This window comes from Beta vulgaris, chromosome 4 (assembly GCF_026745355.1).
Source record: "Beta vulgaris subsp. vulgaris cultivar EL10 chromosome 4, EL10.2, whole genome shotgun sequence".
Lineage (NCBI taxonomy): Eukaryota > Viridiplantae > Streptophyta > Magnoliopsida > Caryophyllales > Amaranthaceae > Beta > Beta vulgaris.
In genome coordinates this window covers 42,943,263-42,953,341 of record NC_079205.1, presented here as the reverse complement: position 1 = coordinate 42,953,341, position 10,079 = coordinate 42,943,263, and the positions used below count along the sequence as shown (strand labels likewise).

The window sequence follows — 10,079 nt, the reverse complement described above, 5'->3', positions numbered from 1 at the left end:
TTTTCAATCCAAATCCAAATTAATCAGAGTTTGAATCCGAAACAATCCAACCCAAATTTTCAGACACTAGATTAGATCTGATCTAAATTATCTAAAATTTTAAAATATTATTTTATTGATGAAATAATTTAGGTACGAAAAATCAAAATGAAGTATTTGATAATTGAAGTAATCCAAATAAATCCGAAAATTAATTATTTTTTTTTCAAAAAATTCAATCCAAATCCAAATAAAATCCAATCTCATTTACTAATTCGATTTTTTTTTTTTTTTGAAACAGTAACCAATCATTTTAATTGACATCCAACTCCGCCAAGGCTAAGACACCTTGCGGAAAATCATTTACAAAAACATGTTGCACCCCATCAGTAGGGTAGAGTCTCGCAATAAAATGAGCTACCGTATTCGCTCCTCGCTTAACATGCGAAATAGAAAAGCTAGAAAAACTATCCCCAAGCATACTAATGTCTTCCATTACCAAGTCAGTAGGAGATCTCCCGAAATTCGATTTAAATTAGGATAACTTTGAGTTTCTATCCAGTAACTTTCACCTCTACACATAACTATATAAGGCTAGTATAATCATAACGAAGGAAGACTCGTGATATTTGCAAAATTAAAACCCCTGTTCTCCTTCCTTCTTCCTCCTCTTCCTCTCGAAGATGTGTGACCTTTGCAAGCCTTTGGCTTTGGCGAACCACGACGTTGATATTAAGCACGAACTTCTTGACGATTTCATTCGTGTTGCCAACGAAGCCGCCGATGCTGCTGGTGATGTGGTGAAGCAGTTCTTTGGAAAACCTCACTTGATCCAAACCTTTGATAAATGCGACGAAGGTTAGTTTTCCTGTTTTCCTTTTCTTAATTTTCTCTGTTTTTACTTTTTACCCATAAATTTCTAGTTTCATTGTACGAATTTTGCCTATCAGATGGATGCATAGTTGAGCAAGCAACATCTGCCGATATAGCTGCCGAGGATGCTATGATATCGGTGATTTTACGCAACTTCCCTAATCATTTAGTGTGAGTGATCGCTTTTAAAACATAATTTTTAGATTTTAGTTTAAAGACAATTTTTCTATACCCAATTAATTTTATTTTCTACTTCATATGCTATCACACATTATCGCACGCATTGCGTGCATGTAAGGCTAGTTTACTTTGTTTCAACTGACGTAAACTCGAATTGCCTTAGCTTTGGCGAAGAAAGAGGTTGGTTTCCAGAAGCGAGGAATGCTGATTATGTCTGGGTTCTAGACCCGATTGACGGGACTACCAGCTTCAAAAACGGTAAGATTATGATAATACTCTTTTTTTTCCCCTAGAATTGTCCTTCAAATTGATTGTTTCTGATGGCCTGTTATAATGCTTACAGGAGTTCCTTTGTTTGGCACGCTCATTGCTCTTCTATATAAGAGTAAGCCGGTATGACTCCTTTCCTTTTTTCTTTTTTTTTTCTTGTTCTTTTTTTGTGTTTTTCGGTTTCTAAATTATATAAAAGAAACAACCCCAATAAAATCTATCTTATGAGTTCCTAAATTTCCCAACAATTTTGTCTCATAGAACCATTATATTTTCATTTAGTTTACACCAACAAAGCACCCAAATCATAAAACCAAGATACATTCTTCAACAAACTTTCCAACATAACCAATAACAATGCTGATAAATTCAGTAATAATAGCAGCAAGAAAAAAATAATCAACCCCTAAAATGCAAAATTCAACGAAAATTCAGAGAAAGATCAGATGATTAACATACCAATGATTCCAAGAACACTATGAATGATATCTGGATTCACCATTTTTTGAACTCAGTTTTTGTTGTGAAAATTTTCAGATTTTGGGAATAATTGACCAGCCAATACTGCAGAGAAGATGGGTCGGAGTGCATGGAAGAAGAACTACAATGGATGGTCGTCCTGTACAGACCCGTCCTTGTCATCATCTGTCGCGAGCAACTCTGTGAGTATCCATCTGCACAATCACACAAAATCTTAACAGAAGTAGGTTTGTAGGTTGAGCCATTTCTCACATGGATCATAAAGAGCACTATAGCAAGAGGACAAAGGTGTTCTCCAGAGGAAAAAACTCACATAATTATTACAAATTCGACCAGTTGTGCTATTGGAGTCTTCGTAGAGATTCTTGAACACCACTTTCGTCTGAGGTCTTTCCCAAATGAAACTGAAGCCATACTTAGGCTAATAAACAGATAATTTGCTAAGAATGATCGCCATTTGATCCCTGTACAGTGCTTTAAATTGAATGGAATTCTGTCCATCAAACTGCTTTTTGAAACTGTTTCTGACACGTGCCCTAAACCTACCCTAACGATGAATTATAAGGCAATTCTCCTACTTAATTTAACACTTAATATAGTCATGAAGGTTGATTATGTTTTCCTTAGTGACTGCAAGTCAATTTTTTCTTTTATGGAACAAATTAGTTACTGAGCCATGATGCTCAGTTTTTTCGAGATTGTTATCAGTGGCGGAGCCACGTAGTAACAAGGGGTAGCACGTGCTACCCCTGTTTTTTTGAAAAAAAAAAAATTCGAAAAACAAAACCTAAGCTAACCTAAACGCGTTTCACTCTTGCGTCGCGCCGTTATTCCTTCTTCTTCTCACTCTCTCAAACGCTCAGATCCTCTACTCATGTCTCTCTAGTACCTCGTCTCTCCTTTTCGCTTCACTTACCAGCAACTAAATAGTCTTTGCCTCTTCGACTTCGATTTTCGTCTGGTGAATGGTAAAGGATTTGCGCCATTCTTATTAGTAAACTTCAAACCAGTAGGTAAGATTCGCCGTTTATTACAGGTAAGATTGTTAATGAATTGTAGGATATTAATAAATTGTTAGGAATGAATTATTAGTAAAGAAATGGTTCATTTTAGATTTGGGAATGATATGTTACTGAATTTATTAGTGAAAGGTTGCTAATGAATAACTTCCTAATTCTTTTGCATCATATAACCAAGAAAAATTGTTTCGGCTTGCTGAATTTTAGCCAAATGAATTTTCAGGTGGTAAAATGTTTATTTTTTAACAATCATTGGATAATATAATTGATGGAGGTTTTGGAATGTGAACACTCTCAATGAACAAACTTTCTTTGAAGCTCGTTGAGACATAGAAATATGAAGCTCATTCAAAAGTTATTTTGCTTAGCTAAAAACTACGATAGTATTGTAAAATTATGCTACCCCTCTTCACGAATCCTGGATCCGCCCCTGATTGTTATGCCACCTTGCTTTGCTTGCTTCTTGTCCCTCTTATTTGGATTATTTTAAAAATGGACAATCTCATAAGTCATAAACACTAGTGATCTTCAAATATTTACAAGAAAGACAGAATTGAGAACAAAAATCACTGAACTTGATCTTGCTTGCTTTCTAGAATTTGGTTGTTTCTTTACGAAATACAAGGGTCTAAATTAGGATGTGCATGTTCTCCTAAGTTTTGAACAGTGTAACATAATTTGCTATACAATTTGCTTTTTCAGTTTGCGGTCCGCTCAAAATGGGCAAAGAATAGGCGAACACCGACAATAATTTGCTTTTTTCGGATTGCAGTTCGAGGGGAGATTAGGGAATTATGTTACACTGGTTTTAAATGATCAGTCTTCTCCTTAATTTTTAAATGAGACTTTTTATTACTAGGTGTCCTTAATTTTTCTGAAAGTGCATTCCTTTTATTGTGGGAAAGAGTCTATATTGTTGTCTAATTTTTGGATCTGTTGCTTTGAGATGGGAAGTCTTTTGTCCCATGTTTCAAAACAGATTCCTAGAACTTGGTGATGTTTAACTTTTGCATGATTTGCTGATTCCTCTTTTTCGCTTTTTGTTTTGTTTTTTTTTGTGACTTACTTCCTCTTTTTGAATGTTTTACTTTTCAGATACGCATCCAGCCCATTTCATTTTAGCGATGAAGAGCAAGAGGCCTTCCACCGTGTCACAGCAAAGGTGTGTAGCTGAGTATTCATGGTTGATCTAATAATTAGATATCACTAACATTTCCTTAATTCTAATAAACAGTGATCTACTAGAATCTCTAAAGCTATATTGACCTCCTGAGTCCTGATTTACTTATCACAAACGTATATATATAAGCAGAGGGTGGCGAAAGGTCATACTCAATTATGAAATGAAGGGTTCTTCCAAACGAAAGAACTGAGAAGATAAAAGAGGATAACATTTTTTTTTATCTTGATCCCCATTTTGGGGAGGAAATTCTCAATAAGCATTTTAAACTCGTGGTAGCAATCAGTAGAAGTCAGAATATGTCCACCAGATGATACGTGGACATATTCCAGATGCCAGAAACGTAGTGGATGTAGCTCCTTTTGTTGGACTGCCACGTCTTAAACAATCAGACGCATATTCTACAACCTAAATTAGCAGAAGGGCTCAGCATATTGGTTAAACTACATACCTAATCTTCTCTCCCGGAACATCTGAAGTAGGATTGCCATACCGGCCATACTCAAAGCTTGTCTGCTACCCCTCCCAATAAGAGAAATAAACAATGTAAAGTTTCAAACAATCCCGAGCCAATACCATGAAAATTATTGCAGTGTGTCCCCAACAAGATCAGTCTTGACAGGGGGTTTAATTAGATATCAAGTGAGCTACCCCCGACCCCCACAAAACAACTGTCACTAAAGAAGCCAAAGATTGATATCTTAAAATCAAGCATGGTTCTTTCATTTTTGTATTCATAGTTTGATGAAAACTCTACGTCTGTCCAATGACTTCAATAATGTGTTTCTCATATGTTCAGATGTTTGGCTAATTTTCGTTGATATCTCTTGAACTATGCCAGTTTCTCTAGAAACTTCTATGTGGTCTGTTTGTTCGCTAATCTATATTGTTACCACAAGCTCTTGCTGTCTTTTTTTCCAAAAGAAAAGCTCCTCCAGCTCTGATCTTCCTCAAATTTGAGCAGGCTCCATGCTTTTTACTTGGTATTCTCACATTTCTTTCTAACCTTTCAACCACATTATCTGAAGATTTGTGATTCTATGCGCTTCATATAGCTTTTGAGGTTGGCTGCTGGTGCAGTGGATGATTATCTCTGTGTTTAGAACCACTATCAGGGAGGCTGAGGAATGTTGGAGGGAAGAGTTGGATGTACCAAAGGATTAGGGAATGGTGAGGTGGTGAATTGGTAGAAGCATCTCTATTATACCAGGCAACACATGGGAGACAACAAAAAATAGAAAAAAGAAAAAAAGAAAAAAAAAAGAAAAAAAGAGGATAACTAACTTTTTCATTTGAATGAAAAAAGAGGGGGAAATTAGGACATTTAAACTAAACATCAGTTTTTTGTAAAAATAAAATGTAAAGACGGTTTTTCTACCCAATTAATTTTATTTTTACTTCATTTGTTGTCACACGTTATCGCACGCATTGAGGCTCCGTTTGGTAGGGCGTAAAACATTTTCAGTGTAAAATGATTTTCATGGAAAACAATTTACAATGGAAAACACAATTCCAAAATTAGTTTTCCGTTGTTTGGTTCGATGTAAGAAAAATGGTGAAATGAAAGGAAAATGAAAGGGAAAGTAAGGAGGTAGTGAAAAGAGTGTACAAGAGAGATAAGGAAAATAGTTTTCCCTTCATTTTGAAAGGAAAATAATTTTTCATCATTGGGAGAGTAATTTTACCCCAAGGAAAAATGGTTTTACACTCTTTTGCCAACCAAACAATGTAAAACTGAAAATAGAGGAAAACAGTTTTCCGGGAAAACGTTTTACGCCCTACCAAACGGAGCCTGTGTGCATGTAAGACTAGTTTGTTTTGGGCGAGGAGTTCTAGGTAGCAAGTGAAGGAGTGTTGTGAGGAGTTGGTCATGTGATGTAGGCTCATGTGTAGTAAAAAGAAAAAAGCGAGTTGATTTTTGAAGTTTGGACTGTAAGTTGCAAACAGCACTGGAAATTCAACTTTTTGTGTTTGTTCAGGTGAACTGCAAATTTTTCAGTGCTTGAAGAAAAATCTTTTTGGGTTACTTTGAAGAATATTTGAAGTTTGGGTTATTAGGGCCTTGAGTTACTCAAATGATGATGGAAAGACTGTAGACTTTCATGAATATGGTGAATTGCAAGTAGTTTTAGTATAAAGAAGAGAACTGTTGTATGTATCTTGCTTCCAGCATTACGCAGTCTGTAAGTTGAGCTTTTTAAGATAACCATACTCTCCAGATGCCTTTTTATTCCTTTAAAAGAAAAAAAGAAGCCTTTCTATGGTTTTGTAAATTGCAATGGTTAATCTGTTTAGCTACTGTTTACAAGCAGACCAATCTTACCACTCCCTCCGTAACGAATTACTAGCAACAATTGAATATTTTAGCTCTCACAAATAATACCAAATGTTGCTAGTAATTCGTTACAGAGGGAGTAGTTTTGTTTTTACGTTTGATGTCCGTTTAATCTATTGATCTGAGAAAATACCTATCACTGCCATGAAATTGTTAATATTGTCTTATGATCTGGGTTCTTCCCTTGTGCAGGTTCAAGAACCGATGTTCGGTGCTGAGTGCTTTACATATGGACTCTTAGCTTCTGGGTTTGTTGATGTTGTTGTTCAGTCTTTTCTTGGTGTGAGTGCATATATCTTTGAACAAGCATGCTTCGTCTTTCTTTTTCCTCTTTTCTATTACACTTGTTTTGCTGACTCTTTACTAATTTATCTGCAGCCATATGATTTTCTAGCTTTTATACCAATCATAGAAGGCGCTGGAGGCATTGTAACTGATTGGGATGGTCAGAAACTTCAGTGGGAAGCTTCTCCAGATTTCACAGGTTCTCTTAGTTTTCTTTTTCCTTTGATTTATTTTTCTTGTTAAAATATATTTACTTTTATAATGTTTACTGGTTGATATTTGATAATAATTAAGTAATGTTTCAGCTCCAACATATTACCGGATAATCGCTGCTGGAGACGACCGAGTTCACCAGGATGCTCTGGAATATCTTCGCATTATTTAGACTTAAAATAAAAAAAATATGTATTTTTTTTTAACTTGCAACGTTTTGACTTTTTTTTGTTATTCATGCACTTACTTTGTAAATCCGTAAATCAATGTTATACGTAATTAGAGATATTGACATTTAAAGAACCATCTCGGCAAATGTGAAATATGAAATGGTGCAATAAGAAAAACAGAGGAAGTATAGAATATAATTTTTAGTATGTATGGTGTTGAATTTAAATATAATTATAGATATTAATGGATAAAGTTGTGCAATAGCAAGCATGAAAATCAACTTACTTTTTTTAGAATTCTGCAGATTCTCTTTATTTTTTTTGTCATTAAGTGGAACAATAAATTAAATATCATTTTATATGTTTATTTCTTTTTTTTATTATTATTATATTGTGTTTCCTTTTGCTGCATAATTATATCATTTTATTAGTTACTATAAATTATAAATTTTATTACGTACTCCCTTTGTTTTTTCATGTACTCCTTCTGTTTTTTTTTTATCATTCTCACTTTCTCTGTGCGCGTCTTCCAATACACTTCTTTGAACTTAAATATCTTTCATTATATATTAGTAAAAATCATAACGATTGAATATTAATAATGTATTAATTGAGACGAATCAAACAAGACCCCACATGACTATATTTTTTCTTATAGATTGAAAACAATTGAGAAGATTCTCTCTATGTATGAATAGTGCTAAGATTGTAAGTGAGAAAGATAAAAATAAACAAAGGGAGTATTTCTTTTTCCTACCTTCTTTTTTTTTGCTTATCACAAATCATACTCACTTGGTTTTACTCCTTTTCACAAGAAACAGGAAAATTGGGGGAGAAGTTGGCTAGAGAAATGGAATAGGTCGAAATAAGAAGAGAAATTATAAAGTAATGAGATATGAGTAACAAAGTAGAAGTAAATTTACATTGGAAAAATAACCTAGTTTCTTCTCTCCCCCTGCTATTGTCTCGTCTCCTCTCCTTCTATCCTCTTTCACAGTTACCCTCTAGAAGGGCTGCCATGGAGGTTTTCGTCCATGGTAAGCCCCTCTTTATCAGTTTTTGTTTGCAATTTCTAGTTTATTTTCTTGCTTTTTTCGCTATTCCGCTGTTTTTAACAAGTCCCATGTGATAGTTTTAGTCCCCTGTATGGTTCCGTAATCACCCCCTTCATGGTGGGTTTATTAGTTTGATTTTGTTGTGTGTTAGTTGGGTTGGATCATGACTCCAGTTGAAGGTTCGATTGTTGATAGGATTTTGTGCGCAATTGGAAGTTTGCAACGACTGTTAGTGCTACACATACAATCGGTTGAATGAACTCTACTTCTACCTCAAAACTACATCAGATCGTTAGACCCTTTCGTAAAAGGCTGAATTAGACAACGATGTGAAAATGGGTATATAGATGGGCAATTTGTACTCAACAATCGTGATTTTGCTAGATTCGAATTACGTTTCTTCAATTTGATTTGTATATTTTTAGTTTACGTCTTCTATTATAGATGTCATATGACATTAATGAATGAATTTTTACTTCAAAAAACACTAGAAGTAAACTTTTAATCTCAAAACTTATACATTCACTTTTATAAATCAATTTATGGAATTCCATTTAATCAAATTTGTTCATAAAAAAATATTGATTTAAATGCAATAATTGTTGAATTCCATGTACATACTTTATATTTAATATGAATATTCCTATAGTCATTGGAGATTTTATGAAAACAATCTTTATTTGCTTTATGTATGTATGTATGTATATAATACACACACATGCACACACATACTTCCTCCGTTTTCTTTTAGTTGTACTCATAGTAGTTTGCACATGTGCCAATGCACAACTTTAAACTTTGATATCTCTAATTGTACATAAGTAAAAATTAGAGAAGTTGATATATTGAAAATACATGTTGAGTCGAATCTTACAAGACCTCACATGACTAGTTTTCCTTACGTATATATTATACAAGAAGGTCACAGTAAAACTAGTGAATAGTGTCAAAAGTGAATATGATATAACTAAAAGAAAACGAATTATAGATTTCCCTTATATACAAAAATACAGATGGATACTCTATAAAAAGATAAAGATAATTTTTTTTGAAAATACTTTTTGTATATTCTCCTCGAACTTGCTTTTTTTCCTTCATAAAAAATTCTGGCGAATTATTTTGTCACAATTTTCTTAAAGAGAGAGTGGAGTTGAGAGAATGGTTGTATTAAATCCTTTGTACATACAAAAAATTAATGTTCTATTAAAAAACTATTCGTATTTTGATTTGAAATTCAAACTAACATTTCAAATTAGTGGATTTTGAACTGCACAAACAACAACCAATGAAAGCAGTTGTGTATGTAGAGTACACATACATCTTGTATATGTGTATGTTTTCTACTCTTCTCCCCACCATTTGACCCTTCTAACTTGGTATGTGTAGGAAAAACAACAATAAAGGAGTATTATTTATACTCTTTTCGTCATATATTAACTGATACAGTTTGATCGGCACAAAGTTTTAGATGTTCTATGGCACTTCTTATTTTGTTGTTCATAGCTGGTAATGTTGGTTTGCATACCGTATTAAGTGAGGTTTGGGGCTTTAAATTTTTTGAGATGTTAGTAAGAGAGTTGTTCTTATACTATTGCTTGGTTGAGGGGAAGTATGTGTAAGGTTTAATCGGTAAATAATAAAACAAAAATTGAAAATCTTGACAAAAATTGAAAATCTTGATTTAATTTTAAAAATGAGAAATGTAACATATTGTTGTATACTTGTATTTTATCTCTTTATCTTGTACGCCAAGAGTTTTATTTAGATTCTACAACATTTAAAATATCTTGTGCATCTAACATTATCCCACTAATATGTTATTTTAATATATATGTTATATTTCTTTCTTTCTTTTTTTCTTTCTATGTTATATTTTCACTCATCCTCAAGCCGGCAACAAAACGCCGATGAGCCTTTTATATCATAATAGTAATAATCGCATCGAAAATGTGCAAACATTCATGAACAATAAGGATCGCGTCCGTGATCAAGCTATGCGTAGACGGCTCAAATTGGAACTCGTAGAAAATATTTGGCTTA

General features: G+C 33.7%; 1 protein-coding gene across 2 annotated transcripts; it reads left to right on the top strand.

Annotated features, from left to right (window-relative positions):
- Positions 1-379: 379 nt before the first annotated feature.
- LOC104907756 (bifunctional phosphatase IMPL2, chloroplastic) lies at positions 380-8,468 on the top strand. 2 transcript variants are annotated; one of them, XR_008969071.1, is made up of 10 exons: positions 380-837; positions 930-1,023; positions 1,196-1,290; positions 1,376-1,425; positions 1,840-1,964; positions 3,897-3,963; positions 6,509-6,598; positions 6,695-6,800; positions 6,907-8,021; positions 8,191-8,468. XR_008969071.1 is itself a non-coding variant. In XM_010696740.4 (9 exons), the coding sequence occupies exons 1-9, from the start codon at positions 663-665 to the stop codon at positions 6,984-6,986; spliced, it is 882 nt and encodes a 293-aa protein (XP_010695042.2). In that variant the 5' UTR covers positions 380-662; the 3' UTR covers positions 6,987-8,468. The 2 variants fall into 2 exon arrangements, 1 of the variants encoding a protein (XP_010695042.2); XM_010696740.4 differs by having other exon boundaries at positions 6,907-8,468.
- Positions 8,469-10,079: the final 1,611 nt, after the last annotated feature.